The following is an 18,721-nucleotide window of genomic DNA, read 5'->3' as shown; positions in this document are numbered from 1 at the left end:
GTACATTTTGCATTATTTAATTAAAATACCAACAATACGGCCAATAGCTAATTAACTAAAAAGGTAGTTTTAGGTGATTAAGTGGTAGATTAGAGTTGTTTTAAAGTAAGAGAAGTAAAAGAAATGACTGCAAATATAACGTAGTCCTTGTGCATATAGCGTTCTAAAACCATGCTATGATCTGTCTTCAGCCATCTCATAAGGTACAAATTCAAATAAAATATATTTAACGGGGCTTAGATTAGAATACGCTTTATAGGACTGTTATAATTTTAAATCCACAAATTCATGAACAACTACTATTTGTTTTGACACTATGTATTTCATTTTGACTATTTTTAGAATTTTTATGACCAGACCCAGTTTTAATTCTTGTTTACGTACAGTAATTACTACCCAAACCACGAACCAGTTCCTATAATTATACAAGGTATCAACGACCGAAGCTAATACTACAAGGCCGCATGGACTGTGCCAGATTGAAATTGGTGTTGTAAATGGAACTGATAAGCTTCAAGGGAACGCGCAGTGATAAAATTTAAATTAAAATTCTTTACGCTTAAACATTCTTTTGTGGTGATTCATTTTATGACTGTGCAATCGTAAGATCTTTGGGGCGTAATAGAGTGCTAACTAGGCCTACATTGGGTATTTAGTTGTTGACATAATGATTGGCACAGAGTATTCTCATTTACATCTATTCTACGTACTTCAAAGGTAACAAAGAAGACATTGTATATTAATCATTTAAGTAGATTAACAAATTAAATCACGTGAAAGGCGTGGAGTCCGGAAGAAGAGTTTAGTTACTGTCAATGTATTTTAATAAAGCTCAGTAAAGTGTGGATTTAAAAGAGTGTAGCCAACTGTGTTCATGCAAACGATTGAATAACCAATGAAAACATGCTTGAAAAGTAAGAAGCAAGTTTTTACGTCATGATCTTGAATTCCCTCTTATGATCTGTAAATAAGTGTCTGTTCCCCGCTGCGTCAATGGTTCTACCTACTTAATAACATAAAAAAATGTATCGCAGTAAAAGAAGATCATTATAATAGTAGAACATGATGGAAAGTTACTTTATAAAAATTACAAAAAATATCTATAACAAATATCTAATAATGCAGAACAATATAAACATTTTTAAACTCTTGTACAGATAATTTTTACGAGTTTGTTAAGTTGATTGTTTTGCAACTAACCCAAATGCAGTTCCCACAATATGAACAATAGAAATTTCTGCTGTGAATGTTCGTATCTTTTATGTATTAACCAACCCCTCCCCCCCAGTCCCGCGTAACTTTGAAAATACTTTACGTGTCCTTCCCATTTCAATAACCACTTATGAACCTTCTTCACGTGTTTTAATAGTTTTGTGCCATTAAGTTAACGATAATTGTTTTTGTGGAAACAGTAACTATTGATAAAATGTGTGTTAGCGATCCATATTTGTTAGGATTGATTTTAACGAAAACAACAATTTACAAGACAAAGACCTAAATGCAAATTTTATAGGAGATAATGTATGCAGTACATTTACTTTTAATAAATAAAGCGAGAAAGTAGAACAACTGTCTAGTAACTTATAAACCAATAATTCATAAGACAGGTAAGATAAATAACAACTTAGATTTTTGAAGTTGGCAAACAACATTTAAACTTAACGACTGTCACAAGAAAGCTAATGAATTCTCGTCAAGCAAACTACAATTAGTCAGCAGGTACATAAAAGCTATACTTAACGAAGCATTGTTCTATGGAGAGACTTGACAGATAAATAACATGCTTATGAAAAGACTTAAACGAACGGCGGGAGCGATGGCGGCGGAAAATTGTAGAACTATTCACAGCTTGTTGTTTTACTTTAATCAGGAACAAATTCAATCTCAACTGTTGAAAAAAATACTGCGGTTGGCAAAATTGGTTCAATTACGTTTCAATAAGAAAAGTGCGATCTTCTTCTGGGCCTGAAACATGGAAAAGCACGGGAATAAAAGAATAATGCAAATAACACATTGTTGAGTTGATTCTGGATAGTAATTCTAAAAAAATGCAGGTAGCTGAGTGGTTTGACTCAGCCTTGAAGATCGAAGGTTGCTAGTTTGATCCTGAGTAGAGTTAACGTAAATTAAACATATTCTCTTCGATATTTTAATCCCTATTGATAATTCATCAGCTGAATACAGCTTTAATTTGTGGTTCTTAATGTCCAAAGAGTGTATTTTATTATTTAATGTTTATTATAGCTATTCGTAAACTTCAGAGGGGATTGCCCAACTCCGCGCAGTGGTCAAATTTAATCCGAGGAAAAGTTTTATGGCCCCCGAAGGGTTCAGCCCAACTCCGCGCGGTGGTCACTTTTAGTGTCAAGTCTAACTGCGCCCGGTGGCCACTCCTAATATCTACGGTGGTTGTTTTGGTAAACTTTTTACCAAAACAAAGGCTACAGCACATTTGCATGGACGTTAGTTGAAGTTTCCAAAAAGTTTGCTGCTGTTATTACAATAATACCCCCGCCGGAGCAAAACTGCAGACTAAGCGAACTTCCATTTTCCTGATTGCATTACCAGTAAAATATATCTTTCAAAATATACTATTTATTCCATATTTAAATAGCATTAGTTTAATGAGTACACATAGGTTTGCTGCAAGAGGCAGGGTAATAAGTGTTTTTGTGAAATGTCAATAGTTAAGTGTAAAATAAATGCATTTCCAAATTTAATCAAAATACGCTCCTTTTACAGGAAATTACAACAATTTACTTATTCTCTATAAGAATAACACGGGAATTATAAAATTAAAATTTGTTGGAATTTTTTCTGTAACCATTATGGCGCATAATAACACTTCGATATACTAAATTATTTGACTTTAAGCTCTACAAATTGCTTTCAAAAGTAATTTCAAAAATGTACATGCTTTTAGGGTCAAAATTGGGAAAACTCGATTCTTTCCCCATAAACCCCAGTTTCCATGGTCCGATCGTGCTGGTTCGTGAACTCGTTCGAATAAATGTAGGTTTAACGTTCATATAAAATTTAATCAAAATTGGATAATTGTTGCTCGAATTATCGTGCTAACGGACATATACAGGGTGGTAAAAAAGTCCCTGGACAGTTAAATATTAAAAGAAATAATGCAGATAGAGCTACAATACTTGGTACAAAGTTACAGGGCATATAAAACTATATTTTAACACATATTCAGTGATCCAATAACTCTTCAGGGGGACGGCCCACAAGGAGTCGGAAGAAAATCTTAAATGGAAGCATAGGTCAATATGCACATCAAATTAAAGGTCTTCTTTAGTAGAGTACAATGCCACAAACCGCACTTCAAAAGGTTGATCCTGCGCAAAATGGCAGATGTTCAAAGATTTCTTGAATCCGCCATTTTGAATCTTTGAACGACTGCCATTTTTTACTCAGGCATTCTTTTGAGCTTGAATTTACAGCATCGTAATCTACTAGTGAAGACCTTTAATTTGATGTGCATATCGACCTATGCTTACGTTAACAATTTTCTTCCGATTCCTAGGGCTGTGCCCCCTGAGGATAAAGCGTATAATAGCAATGTAAATTAAATGAATCTTTGAACAACTGTCATTTTGTGCAGGGTCAACCTTTTGAAGTGCGGTTTGTGGCATTGTATTCTACTAAAAAAGACCTTTAATTTGATGTGCATATCGACCTATGCTTCCTTTAAGATTTTCTTCCGACTCCTTGTGGGCCGTCCCCCTGAAGAGTTATTGGATCACTGAATATGTGTTAAAATAGAGTTTTATGCCCTGTAACTTTGTACCAAGTATTGTAGCTCTATCTGCATTATTTTTTTAAAATATTTAACTGTCCAGGGACTTTTTTACCACCCTGTATATATATTTATATGAATTCGAACGGATGGTGTTTTTGGCCTTTGGGACATAAAAACGAAAAATTAAATCAGTGGGTAAATTTGTCTTACCATAATACCTACGGTAATAACTTATTCCCTAACATGCAAAATTATAGATTCACAACTGGAGGTGAAACTTAAAAACCACTATGTAAGAAGTTCAAAAAGTCCGTGCGAAGAGTGGATACGTATGAAAGTTTCTGAAATTCACAGCTCACAATTATTTAATACTAACGATGATTAATTTGACCAATTTTGGCTCACTTGCCCTGGAATTTTGAACATTTTCTACGTAGAGTAATTAAATATAAAGTCAATTTTGAAGTCTGAAGTTTTATTAAAATTACTATACTGCTTTAAGTATTGATAAAATTTTGTATTGCAAGTCATAAAAAAAACATAGAAGTTTGTCGGCCATTTTTTTTCCATTTTGAGGTGTGTTGCTAACTGTTGTATGAAACAGAGATACAGCTAATTTTTTATAGCAATCTGCGGTTGTATACAAAACTAATATTTTTGAACTTGGTACTAAAGTTCAGAGAGCTCATAAGCCCAGTAATATGAATGATTGAGTATTGTAGAATTTGGAACGTATAAATTCACAGTCACTCTATCTCGCCGACTTTTTAAAACTTCTCATATTAGTGGTTTTTAAGCTTCATCTCCTGTTTTAGGTATATCTTATCTCTTTACTTTCCTATAAATGATAAACATAACATAAAGTATAACATAATTTCAAAGTTCAAACACAAACTCTCAGCCGTCAGGGCTGTGAGAGCCAAAATTGACCATTGCGCGGAGTTGGACATGTGCCGCGAGGGATCCGAAGTGACCACTGCGCGGAGTTGGACAGTCGGTTTTGACAGATTTCTGACCACTGCGCGGAGTTGGGATAAGCCCACTTCAGACCGTTTCAAGCTGTTTACACGATAATTCTACAGCTTTTTCTGCCAATATTGTAACAACAAATGAGAGTTCAAGCATTAAAATTGTCTCCTAAATAAGATAAAACATTGATTAGATATTAGCACTTAAACGGGATAGACCATGAAACACGCATTAAATAGTCTTCATATTTGACTACATGGTGAATCCTAGATCAAATTGAGCATATAGTAGTAGTGTACATCGTTTGGAGAGTCGAAAGGGGATAGCCTAACTCCGCGCGGTGGCCACATCTCATCTCTACGCTACCTTGTCGTGCTTTCGTATGATATATCATGTGTTTAATATAAAATATTCTATATATATATATATATATATATACTGTGTGTCCATAGAGTAATGTTACACTTGTATTTGTTCATAGCTACTTTATTCTTGTGACAGGCTAGGTTTGGTTAGGTTAATGATAGTTAAATTCAAATGAAACATAAGTATTCTCTTTTGTACTAATTAATTTTATTTTATTAGTTACTGTGGCTTCGTACAGTTCTAAATAATGTACATTTATAACAATTTCAAACTTCAAATACAAACTCACAGCCCTCAGGGCTGTGATAGCCAAAATTGACTACCGCGTGGAGTTGGGATAACCCCGTCGAATATGGCCCTAGCTCCTCTTTATCATTGGGTTGTAATCAGTTTGTCTTAAGCAGAAAAAAAGCTTTCACATAATCGTTTTACTATATTACTACACATTTAGCTTTGTCTCACACTACCGACTCTACATCTGCTTTATGGTCCAACAGTTACAGTAATAATATTTAAATATTGGTGTTCATGGGTTTATATAATCTTTTCAATCGATCAGTTAGAGTGATTATTATTGCTAGAAATGAAATCACGCAAGGAATAAACTTGATAGTTCAAAAGTTATAGAAAGATTCAATTATTTTAATGGGTTGGTTTCATAATCCTTTTAACCAATCACTTAGAAAGATTACCCCTTCCATAAATTAAATCACGTAAGAATATTAAGCCTAAATCATAATAAGCTTCTAATCATCATCGGCATCCGGTCGCTTAGCATGCTAAACAAGGCTTGATATCCGGTGGAACTTTGAATAATAATTCAAGGCATTAATGGACGTGGGCCACGTGTTGACAAATCAATTTATAATATATTGTGAAGGACAGTCTTAATTTATATTAATTAATTAATAATTAACTAGCAAACACGTTGCTCGAAATCGAGCAATTGCAAAGAAGTAAAGTAGTTATTTAAAAACAAATAAAAGTCATCATAATTTCCGATTATTTTAAAAGACTTTGAAATGAAAAATAACAGCAATTAAAATATACAGCTGATCAAAATGTAAACAATCATGTTCTTCATAAGGATAACATGGGAACTTTAACAGCCACTGGGGCAGAGCCCAAGGGACTTTTTCAAAAATGTAAGGTCAGTTTGCAAATCTACGCGACACGCTCTTTCCAATGAGACGTCAATGGATAAAATCGGTTAAGAAATGACGGAGGAGTTCAACCGACAAAGTTTCATGTAGCGTATTAATTATATAGATAATTAAATTGATTAAATTGATAATTAATAATTTAATTAATTTATTTAATTTTGTTGAAATAAATTTGGAGTAAATTAGTGCAATTTAGGTGGATGAGAGTGAAATCAGTTTAAATTTTTACGATGAAATGTATAATAAATATGCTTAGAGTTGTTGCATTAGTAAGGTAAATGTATAATCAAAGAAGGTACCATAGCTCCTATCCAACAGTGCCACAAAATACTTTATGTATCATAGCACCGAATAAGGTTTTACATTGGCTTTAAATAGTAAAAGTAGACTAACTCCTTATTCCATTGCAAATTCAGAAGGTTGGTTTTATGTGGTTCATGTTGGTGGCGTAAGTGTTAAAGTTTTGTTCATATCATATTTTATGATTTTTTGCTTCATGATTTGCTTGTAAAACCGGAATTTCAACTTCAAACAGTTCCAAGCTAATAAAACGATAACTCTGTATACTATTTACAACCTACAAAATTAAATCACTTTTCTTCCTGAAGGGTTTTTGTTTAGTTTTATCTTCGACTTATCTCTTATTTTATGGCCGATGCCAAAGTTTCTACTTCAATCATTGTAATTCAGACAAAATATGATGCGATATTAAGTGCGGAAAAAACAAGCATTTAAGAAAATAGCCTTGTCAAATTAACAAAGAACAAATGACTGCTCAAATGATCTCCAACCACATCTCACTCGAAGAAGTGAACAAAAACACACCCGTTGAAAACTTTACAGAGATAAACTACTGAAAAGTCTAGATAGGATAATATATACTTGTTATTCTCTCATAAATCTAATACATCACAAAACATTCACAATATAATAAGCCACTTCTCTAATAATCAAAATTCGTGTGATTTCGGAATTATATTTGAAAATTGAGAATCATGTGAAATATATTTTAGGGGTCAAAGCAACATTGACAACAAAGTGACATTGACTTTAACCTGGCGATATTTAACTATTATATTTTATCATCCCTAAATAACAAACAATAATTTATTGTTTTAGTTTATATTAAAATTATATTCTTCATACTAAAATTTTATTCTTATGCATGCAGATTTTGTTGTTATTTCTTTCAAAATGTTTAATTCGTTGTTGTTGCGAATGTTTTATGTATTTTTGTTATTGTTTTTTGTGTATTAAAATCACCTATAGTTATTAATTATATAGCGTGTAATGTCAAATGCTGATATATTTTATGTGTAAAATATGGTATTTTTACCTCATTAAACTTGTTTATTGCCGAATTGAGTATATTTTTATTTGTTAATTAGATTCTATTTTTAAATAAATTCCTAGTTTAATTAAATTTTATTTTAAAAGAGAGACGCCGTTAGCAGTAAGCATTAAAGATTAATATGGGCAAAAATCATTAAATACATAGTGTATGCAAAACACAACACAATGCATCAATATTTTGTTGTTGTATTCAATGTTTTTAAACAAGTTGTGAACAGCTGACGGTACTATTTACGTAGAGCCGTTAAACCATGATAACACGATATTATGCTACCTTGACACCTGCTAAGCGGGTTCTTGTTTTATTATCGTGTATGCGATAACAGTATGTTAACAGGTGTTGCTTTACCTTTCTTTATGAAACGTGATTTAACATTGAAACTAACAGGAATTTAGAAAATGTATTCGTTATGGTAGAGATTGAGATTTAGTTTATAATCTTTGGAGTAATTTTATATTTCCATTGTTAGAAACCTTAAATAGAAGTGTATATAGCGATACACTTTGCATACTATAGGAATAATTGACACCCTAAAGTAAAAACTAAAGCAAAATTTAAGATTTGTTCAAGTTGGTTAAGCTTTGTTGGTTTAAATGCTTTTACGTAGACCAAAGTTTCATCTTTTATTTTATGGTCGATGTCAAAATTTCAAATTCCCTCATTAATAAGAAGACAGACAAAACTTTTTCCCATACATAAAGCGGTCAAGAAAAATGTCTTTAACTGGTCAATAAGGATGAGGAATCAATTATGTAAAAGAGTCTACATTTAAATTGGGTAAACAGCAGTAGATAGTGATAAAAATAGCATTTCGCTAGAATCTTTTCAAAGGGTTGTTTTTGTAATATTAAAAACAAACAAAATAAATGCCTGGGATGCTAACTGTTAAAAAAATATAATATCGTCCAAAATTTAAAAAAAATGTAAACAAATCAATTGGTTGTTAATGCCCTCATAATGCCCCTGTTAATGCCCCTGCTTGTTAATGGTGCTCATATCGAGTTATACAATCAACGTTTCTAATAAAACTTGAGAATTTCAGCTTTAAATATACAGGGTGAATAAAAAGTCAAGACCCCCCCTCTCTAATTTTTTTCTAAATAAATATACAGAGATATCCTTTTGGTGGTCGTGCAATCTTAGCAGAAAGTTTCATTTTATGATTTTGAAATTTTTAATATTACAATTACGAACCAATATTACCATTGATAAAGATGAAATAGCGAACTCTTTGTTCACCATTCAAGTTTTTGTTAACACTTTAAAATGAGGTGTCATTTGAAGGGGGTTTACATTTAAAATTTTTGAGTTGACCCCAAAATCCCCTTTTTTGGGGGACACTCAACAATTTTAAAATCATAAAATGAGACTTCCTGCTAAGGTTGTATGACCACCAAAGGGATTACTCTATAATATTTACTTAGGAACACATTAGAGGGAGGGAAATTACTTTTTATTACACAAGAAAATTAATGTAACAGTAACGTAATTAAACTTTTGACGGGCTACCATTTTGGAAAGAGAAGAGATAGCGAACTCTGGTTTCCACCATTCTTTAAGTTTTTGTAAACACTTAAAATTAAGGATCTTTTAAAGAGGATTTACATAAAAAAAAATTGAGTTGCCCCCAAAATCCCTTTTTGGGGGACGATCAAAATTTCAAAATCATAAAATGAAACTTCCTGCTAAGATTGCAAGACCACCAAAAGTATATCTCTGTATATTTACAGTACTTAGAAAAATATTAGAGGGGGGGTCTTGACTTGTTATTCACCCTGTATATATTAAACACTAAACATAGTCTTTTATTTTGAATCAATATTGACCTTTAAAATGTTTCAGTTATTTTGTGGACACCCTGTATATTGAACGAAACCACTCCCAGATGAACCATATAAATAAATTAATAACTATTAGACGTCGTACATGCACAAAATAGTATTAGTGCGATATCCAACACTAATGGATTTATAGAAACAAAATCAAACCTACTCAATATTTCATAACCCTATAACTGGACTATGGCGTGAAGCAAACTTCAAATTGAAAATAATCCATTATAAAAACAACGCGGCTTATTCACGAAACTATTGACTCAACATCAGTTTTGCTCAAGATAGTTTAAGATAAGTTATATGTAGAAAATAAGCACGACAAACATATTTGTCATTATTATTTTTATTGGTTAGTGACTAATGGGGAAATTGCTGCATAACACTTTATCAGTCACCACGCCTAGTTTGAAGGTTTAATGTGTGCATAATAGTTTTACGAGCTAAAACTAACGTGAAACCTAATAGGTTAGTCACGAAATGCAATTAAGACATTCTCTCGATAAGAAAATGCAATTTCAGTTATGTAGTTTCAATCCAGTCAACTATACAAAATATTTTGTACGATTCCAATAGCTAAATTTATCACCATACGTGAAGGTGAAGTGTTTTAGTCGTATTTTTAACAATGGGCTTAATACTAACGACACGATTTTCAATCGAAGCAAATGTCAATTCATCTGTGAATTATTATAAAAGTTTTGCAGGTAAATTAGGTCTGCTAATAAATTAATAATTAATTAATTTTAGTAAACCTTTTTCGTAATACGACTACCACCAGGGGCACAACCAGGGATAGAGTTTAGGGGGGGGGCTGACTGGCGGGGGGTCACATCCTTTGGGGGTTATAAATGAAATGTGTATGTTTTCAAATTCTGGGGTGCCCCCGCCACTTGCCACCGGGTACAACCCCGACAACCACCATGTTCTTTTGTATCAACATTTTATAATTATTAATACAAAACTGTGTAGAGTTAGGTTCGGTTAAGATCCGGAACTTCAATAATTGCGTATTGTAAAACGCATATTTTAGTAATCGTTTAGCGTAGCACAAAGGAAATCGACGATACTGTATAATGTAAGCCTATATTTGAAAAATATTACAAGAAAAACCCAACCAGAAACAATCCATTAAATATTTCCAAATTGTATTCTTAAGGTTAATATGCCTTCAACATTCCAAAGACAAATACTTTAATCACCTTAGAGATAAGACCCATTCGTCTTATCAACTGGGTTTGACACGAAAATAGACTGATAAGAAGATGCAATGATAAGATGTTATGACACAGTATTGATGGAAGGGTTATGCCACCTAGACGAGAAACCCGACAACTGGGGGATTGTTTTCAACTCATGTAATTCTTTTAGTCTTTCCGTCTGTGGAAGAATAAAAAATACATTCAATGTATAGCAAATTAATCGCTGTTTACTATCAAAGTTGTTGTTTTATTTCATGTGCAAGTTTCAATTTACAATAATTGAATGTGTTTTGCGTAATTCAGTGATTCATTACCTAATATTTTTACCTGAATAAACATAAAAATTAAATTAATATTGGTATATAAACATTTTAGACATATATGACGTCAAATTTGTCTATAATAAAAAGTCAACTCCTATGATAATCACATCCTAATCAACGATGTGTTTATATCGTTAATCCTAATGGGAACATCGATTATATTATTGAATACAAAGTATCTCAAATGTATTTTACACATTCTTGATGGATTAATCAAGAAACCAAGCAAGAGAACTTCTTGAGAATCACTGATACATGAGACTTTTTTTTTTATTGGAAGTAGACATTTTCAAATTTGTGTATTGTTTACGCTCTGTACGACTACCTACTTTTCTTTATTTGTAAAAATTATTAATTCTTCGATGTTTTTAAATTTTTTTAGTGTTTTACATTTTATTATTACATATGCAAAAATAACCAAATTAGACTTTAAAAATTACCATAGAAAAAAATATTAATATGCAATAGATGAATAAAATGTAACACTGTTATGAACAATTAAAAAATAACAATTTTGGAAAATATATTAAAGGTTTTAAGATAAACGAACACTTTAGTTATTTTATGCTAAAACCAACTTAAAAGCTCATACATACCGTAACTATTACAATAAAAATACAAGAAAAAATGTTAAAAAGAATTTAATTTCAATCTTTGCAAAACATTAGCATTGTGCGTTTTGTTGACATCTGGTTTAAGATGACAGAAGGGGTGATAAGAAGACGATGACCTAATCCAACCCCAATTGTTACCGGAAAATGCTCACCCCACGGAAAAGTGTAGTTAGGCCGACATCTTCACTTATGTGCCTCCTGACCAACATGTGTATTTGTATAGTTCAAACTTTACTTAAAACAAAACTGTAACTTTTTAAATTTAATACATTTAATTTTAATAACTTTTTACTTTAAATATATTCAAAAGACTATGTTTTCTGGTTAAGCATGTGTAGATACTTTTAGCGTCAAAACACCGATTCTGGCCAAATTTATCCAATAATAATTTTGGCACATATACATTTTTACATTACAAGTTTTCATATACTGTAGTTACTGCACTATAAAGTCAAATATATACCTATGGTTATGAAAAAAAATTAAGAAATATGCTGATGGAAAATAATTTTAATACAGGTGCATATTTTATGTTCGTTAAGATATGTCAAAAATAAGCTTAGAAATTTGACTTGTACAATGGGCATTAAGCTAATTGAGCTTACACCTTTTTAGAACTACAACCTTTATGGTGTAAAAGTGTGTCGGCGTGTCTATACAAGTTTTATTATTTTATTAATAGCTACCATTATAACTTTTTTCAAATGAAGAAAATACAATCCTAATGGGATCGTTGGATTCTTATACGGAACTAAACCAGTAGGGTCTACATGTTTATTTTTTTGTAACCCGAAGACGCTGCGAAACATCTTGATAAAAAACTCTCCTCTAGTTTCATGTTTTAGTGTGATTGTGATTCTAACAAAATTACGAGCTGGAACTAATGTAAAAGTCGAATGGGTTAGTCACCAAACGCATGAGAAGACATTACTAGATAAGGAAAGGCAGTTAGTCAGCAGAATATAAATTTAGTACTATGAATTCTAGATTAACTGTGACTAATAAAATGTGTTGTACTTATTAAGTACACCCTGAGTATTGATAGGAAATTAGTAACTTTCAAACAGATTCTGCAATGCTGTGTAATTTTTTGGAGAACTGTTTTTAAGAATCCTACTCATTAAAAAACTTATTTGGTTTAAAGTGAAAAATGTATTTGAAAACGTGTCACTTAATCTAGTGTTTAACTTTGATGGTGTAAACTTAAAAGTTGACCAAATGATTCAGCGTCAAACTATTTTGACTTCAAAATTAAATATTTTTGAAAAACTAAATTTAAAAAAATAAACTCATCGAAAGATTATAGGTTTTGCCGCAACCGCTTCCTGATAAAGAAACTAGTTCTTTTGGAACAATAAAATAGGATTGTGAATGATAATTTTTGAAAATCTATATAAAATAAACCTAATCAATTAATTTTTTGTACTGTAAACAAATACTTGATTGCACTTAAATTGCTTTACCTATTATCTGATTAAAACTTACATGTTTACAGAGCGAAAAGTTGTAAGAATTATTTTAACGAATACAACAAGGTATATTCAACAACGAAACAAGTACCGGTACTTTTAGAACACGATTACATACAGAGACAATAAGTTTAATTAACTAAACAAGTGTTAGCGTCTGACTCACCGTCAATTTCGCTGTAGCCCCAACTCATGGTTGTTTATACTCGGTGACCTTGACGTGAAAGTTGGCCGACTACGATACTGTATAAAGTGCAGGATTACGACCGTCGCGCACTGTGATTATGGTTGTAGGTCTTCGTGCTTTTAACACACCGGGTATTCCGTGGTGGTGGGGGAAGTCACGTGACTTGTCCCTCTCCCACTCGCCTGATAAGTGGATCCAATGACAAATATGACACTGCATAAGTAAATAAGTCATGCGCGAAACTCACTATGTGAAAATCGTGGAGAAAAGAGTGTAAAGAATGGTTTGTTAAATATAGGATAATATCGAAAACAGGTTGTAACTTACGCGTCTGTTTATCTCAATTCAAAACGCCGCGCTTGTAAACAATGCAACCACTGCCACTATGATAGCGTTTCAGTTTGTGGATAAATTGGTCTCGGATGCAATGAAAAATAATTGGTATGATTTAAAGTAATAATGCACGACAGAGTCAAAATATTTTGAATTATGCTAGGGATTTGTTTAAGATAATCTGAATAATCACACAAATAATTTACGATATAAACACTTATTTGAGTGTTATAGCTATAGATAAGATTCGATATAGTATACCTTAAACCACAATATGACGTAGTCTGGAGTTACTGTTTGAAAAAGTATAAAATAATTCAGTGCTACGTTATTATGTCTGTATTACATGGTGCTCCTAATTATTGTCGTTTGATAGGTAAAAAAAAAATAACAGCTGGTACAACTGCCACGTATTTGTGACACGTTTGTCGTCTGTACCAAAAAACATATGGTGATGGAGCTTGTTGACGTTGGAGTTGGAGCTGTCTGTCACACACATTGTTATTTGTTAGTGTTGAGGTTAGAAGTAGTGTTCTAGTCTAGTTCTGTTTTAGCTACAAAAGAAAATCGAATACTTTTAAAATGTCTACAAACGAAGAATTGCTTGCCAAAATAAAGAAGCTAGAAACTGAGTTGGCTAACGAAAAAGCAAAACATGTGCAACCTACGAGACAGAAAATTGCTGAAATGTCTTCTGAAGTTGTTGATTCTAACCCTTACAGGTAAGCCATATGGATAGAGAATTTTACAGTTTACAGTGTAAAGTAGTATGAATAATTTCGTGGTTATACTTGGGGGTTAGTAGCATTTATGATCACAACAGTATATATATGACTTTCAAAAGGAAGTTCATATCATAGAGGTTTAAAGTATTAAGTTAGACTAGGCCTAGGCTTAGGCCTATGTGATTCCATGGACTTCCGCTTGACATAAGGCAGGCGTATAATGGATAATTTTGGATGTGCCGAGAATCGATCTTATTCTCCTTGCACCAAAGTCCGGGACGTTAATTACTAGGTTAGCAACAGTAAGGTATATTAGGGTGCGGCAGCAGTTTGATCTCAGCACTTTAAAAAATACCTCATGAAGTCTTATATACCATTTTGGTCGTTAGTTAACCATTCTGGTGGTAAAATAATCTCATACTTGGCTAAGTTTTTGTCTTGTTGAATGTCTGGCCTTAGGCAGAAATTATCCCCTGGATTTTTAAAACGATTTAAGTAAAGAAATATAAAAGTGGTGGTTTGATGTAGTTGAATCCTGCAAACCAACTAGATCGTAGCTGGTATCTCATATTCTTAGTCAAAATTCTGACCTTTTGTTTAGTAAATAATAAACATCTTGGGTCATAATAAGTTATTGCCTTTTTTACCCTGACGATACAAGTAGGCACACGTAAAAAGGATTTAAGTTACTCCTACTCTAAACATAGTTCCAAAATGTAGCCTATCCATTTAATGGTTCATTGAATTTCATTAGACTAGCAGCTGTCAACATTGGGCAGCATGTTTCATATATGATGAGAAGTTTCAGTAGGGCCTACTGCATAGATGTAATAGCCTAACAAAAATTATTTGATAACCCATAACAATACCTTTTGTTTGTTGCAGCCGTTTAATGGCCCTAAAACGTATGGGTATTGTAGACAACTATGAGAAGATCCGAGACTTCACTGTAGCTGTAGTTGGAGTGGGCGGAGTTGGAAGTGTCACTGCTGAGATGCTTACTCGCTGTGGAATCGGTAAAGTGAGTAACTAAATGTACTTTTGATTGACAGGCGTAAGCCTATGTTAGACGATGCTAACTAACAAAACCCAGAACCTAGACGGCGCACTCTATCCCAACCACGACCACAACCAAAGGCCCGACCGGTCTTTGTTGTTCACCATGCGACCAGAGCACGACCCGACTAATGCAACGAATGTTTTACCAACTTCAGTGTCAAGATGGATGTTGAAGAAGTAGTTGCTGTGGTGCATTTGTATCGTAGGTACGTTAAGCGGAAGAACATCCAATGTTAACTGAGACTTTTCCTTCTTAGTAGCGTCATCACGTCCAACAAACATCAGCGTGATCTCCTCCCAAGCTTCCTTGTTCATCCCTCTGTTGGCATAATCTACTGCTGATAGGCCTAGATCCCATAAACAGGGCCTTTCGTTAATAGCTATAAATAAAACTCTTAGTGTCAAAATCCTGCGACATTTTACAAAAGAAGTCACTTCACAAACCACACAAAAACAAGTGCTCATCGTGTGATTGATCTAGGAATACTGAAGGTGTACTGAGTGGTGTACTGGTCGGGTCAGAGAAAAGTCGGGGTTAGTGCGTGTCGTCCCATTACATTGTATGCTATTTCTGGCTGTAGCAGCCAGCGAGTTGGGCCCGACCAAACTGCATAGACTTTGGTTGTGCGACCAGGATCCGACCAGTCGACCAGTGCGCGCTATTCCATTTTCGCCTACTATAAAACGGGCCGTATCCGTTTGAGTCGTGGTCGGGATAGTGCGCACCGGCCTTGTGGCCAACCGAAATTACGGACACCACACCACTATTGGTATGCGTTAGCCTCTACCTCCGCCTCCCAATTGGCTTCTGACAGAGTAGCCTACCTATTGATATAGATAATGGCGTTACAGTGAATGAATAAAAGAATAGAATAATATATTTATTCCAATTACAGCATGAATGGATAACATGTTTCCTTTAGATAAATAACAATAGGCTATTAAATATTGTTATTTTATCTTGTATTTTTTAATAGGTTATAGGCTAATCCGGCGTAATTATCCACCAAGAAAAATAATTGCTAGGCACAAACTTTATTCTATTCTTAGATATTCCCATTACTTAATCCCACTCTGTTATTGCGTGAAATTAATGTTCTAAAAACAAGTGGCACTAATAGTAACATTATGACAGGTCATCTTTGAGATAGTTTTATCAAGATGATAGAAAGCTATTAAGTGTCTTAAACAACCAACTTGAGAGATTGTTTTTGACACTTCCAATAAAAGAATAATTGAGAAATGAAATTGCAATTGTTTTCTCGTTTGATCAAAAGTGTTTCTAGCTGATAAACGTTTGTTTTAACAAAGGATTTTCACTATCTCTTAATATTGCAATATCCTTTAAGTACTTTGGAGTGACTTCTCTCTGAAATTGGACTTGTCTCTAATTCTGTAAAATTTAATCATCCCTACAGTACTTTTGCTATCTTATACCTTTGTTGTTGATTGTTTTGTCTAATTTAAAATGACTCAGGTCGTTTCAAGTATAAATTTTATGCTCTACTTTTTTGTGTTGGTCTTCCTCAAAGAGTGACATAAACCACTTCCCTTCGCAAGTACTATTCTGCAATATCATAATAAACAATATTATTTATATTGATGTTCTCATTACTTTTATGTGTGCTTCCATAGTACTCGTAAATTTCCATAGTAAAAATGTTTGGTCAAAAAATATTTAAAGATTCTATAGCCTAGTCATAAAATAATAACTTAATTATACTTAAAAAAGCAAATTTCTTTGTAAATGTATTTTAATTATAATTTGAATGCTGGTCGAATTTAGAATGAAGTTAAATTACATGAATCTTTTTTTATTTTCTCCCCCTATACACAGTAGGCCTAAGGTACATAGTAAATATATGGAGAAAGTATTGTTTTAATCATTTTCAAGTTTGAGTTTTGGGTGTATAATATATCCGTTTTGGGCCCCCTTGATCTAAAAAAAGTGATTTTCGAAGTGATGTTTGTGTGTGTGGATGTGTACGAGACTTGCTGTCCGATTTTTAAGGAATGTGGTATGTAGGAACTAATTCATGGTATTCAAAGGTGTTTTTTTAAAGTTTTTTGTTTTTTAGATTTTTAAGTGTGATTTCCCCCATAAACATCTATAAAATAGCCTAATGGAGAAACAAATTTTCTCAAAAATTCCCCAAATGATTTTGATTAAAATTTAGCCCTTTTAACAAAACTGTAGACTACAACCTCCATCGCTGTAGTGTAAAATTAAAATCTAAGGTTATTGTAAATTACATGATTTTTCCATAAAAACTCATACTAGCCTAAAATTTAAAAATCAGATTTTTCAAAAAACAGCTTGACTGATTTCGATTAAAATTGTTGAGAAGCCAATGGGAGAAAGTATGTGACAGGATTGCTGATGCCATTTATTTTACTGAAAAATTCTTTACATAGGCTAAGAACTTTTTGATTAATGCCCAATGATCAAGGTGAGTTGAGGTTGAGATCTATAACACAATGTGTTAATTTACTTTGCTATACTTTGTCAAAACCAAAACTAAAGGAAAAAATTGGGACACGGTAAAGTGATCTAAAATCATTATGCATCCAAGTAATAATAATTTCTACCTTAAAATACATTCTTCCTTGTAAATAATCTTGACATCTTGTTTCTAATTGTCTTTTTTAAAATTAGCGGATTTATACAAAACTAAAAGTGTTTAAACAAATTTTAAATTTTAATTCTTCCCAACGTAAATCAAGCAATATTATGTGTTAACATTTTAGTCATGTTTTAGTGTTAGTCCACAATTTGTTAACAGGCTCCAATTGTTTTGTTTCAGTTGCTTTTATTTGATTACGACAAGGTTGAACTTGCCAATATGAACAGATTATTCTTCCAGCCACATCAGTCGGGCCTTTCTAAGGTAAGCCTGGCTTAGAATCATGTAACTCTTAAAATCCTTGTTTTTTTTTATTGGGACTTTTTGTTACATACTAAAAATCTATTAGAAATCTAGATAATATTCTTCCACGGCCACAGTAGATTGTCAAATCTAGGTCTTCAGGCGATGACTGCATCATTGAATAAACTGAACTAACGACCATCGTTTCGGATGTGTAACAGCTATCTATCTTCCTGGCTAACTACTAATCAACTGAAGAGCCTTTTAAAATCAGATTTGAATTGATAACTACAAGCTATCCAAAATGACAACTGCCAACCAAAAACTGAACTTAATATTTTTTATCAGGTAGAAGCAGCTGCTAACACTTTGACGTTTATAAACCCTGACGTCACCATTGAGACTCACAATTACAACATCACAACTATGGACAACTTCACCCACTTCATGGACCGAATAAGGTAAGGTTGAAATGGTTTTATAGCTATTGTACATGTGAGGGGCTAA

The 18,721-nt window shown here is 32.9% G+C and overlaps 2 protein-coding genes across 2 annotated transcripts in view; one reads left to right on the top strand and one right to left on the bottom strand.

Annotated features, from left to right (window-relative positions):
* The window catches only part of LOC128982021 (carbonic anhydrase 13-like), a 57,633-nt gene extending 44,275 nt beyond the window's left edge, over positions 1 to 13,358 (bottom strand). Inside the window, exon 1 of the mRNA XM_054401061.1 lies at positions 13,210 to 13,358. Coding sequence (XP_054257036.1) covers positions 13,210 to 13,237 — 28 coding nt within the window. The 5' untranslated portion in view covers positions 13,238 to 13,358. The remainder of the gene's footprint in view (positions 1 to 13,209) is intronic.
* Positions 13,359 to 13,606: 248 nt separating this feature from the next.
* LOC128982020 (ubiquitin-like modifier-activating enzyme 5) overlaps positions 13,607 to 18,721 on the top strand; it is a 22,129-nt gene continuing 17,014 nt past the window's right edge. The window contains exons 1-5 of the mRNA XM_054401060.1: positions 13,607 to 13,671; positions 14,118 to 14,285; positions 15,174 to 15,309; positions 18,152 to 18,235; positions 18,563 to 18,675. Coding sequence (XP_054257035.1) covers positions 13,616 to 13,671; positions 14,118 to 14,285; positions 15,174 to 15,309; positions 18,152 to 18,235; positions 18,563 to 18,675 — 557 coding nt within the window. The 5' untranslated portion in view covers positions 13,607 to 13,615. The remainder of the gene's footprint in view (positions 13,672 to 14,117; positions 14,286 to 15,173; positions 15,310 to 18,151; positions 18,236 to 18,562; positions 18,676 to 18,721) is intronic.

Source organism: Macrosteles quadrilineatus, unplaced genomic scaffold (assembly GCF_028750875.1).
Source record: "Macrosteles quadrilineatus isolate MER2022 unplaced genomic scaffold, UCM_ALF_1.0 Scaffold_81__1_contigs__length_513824, whole genome shotgun sequence".
In the NCBI taxonomy this organism is placed as follows: domain Eukaryota; kingdom Metazoa; phylum Arthropoda; class Insecta; order Hemiptera; family Cicadellidae; genus Macrosteles; species Macrosteles quadrilineatus.
This window is presented reverse-complemented; position numbering and strand designations above follow the sequence as displayed.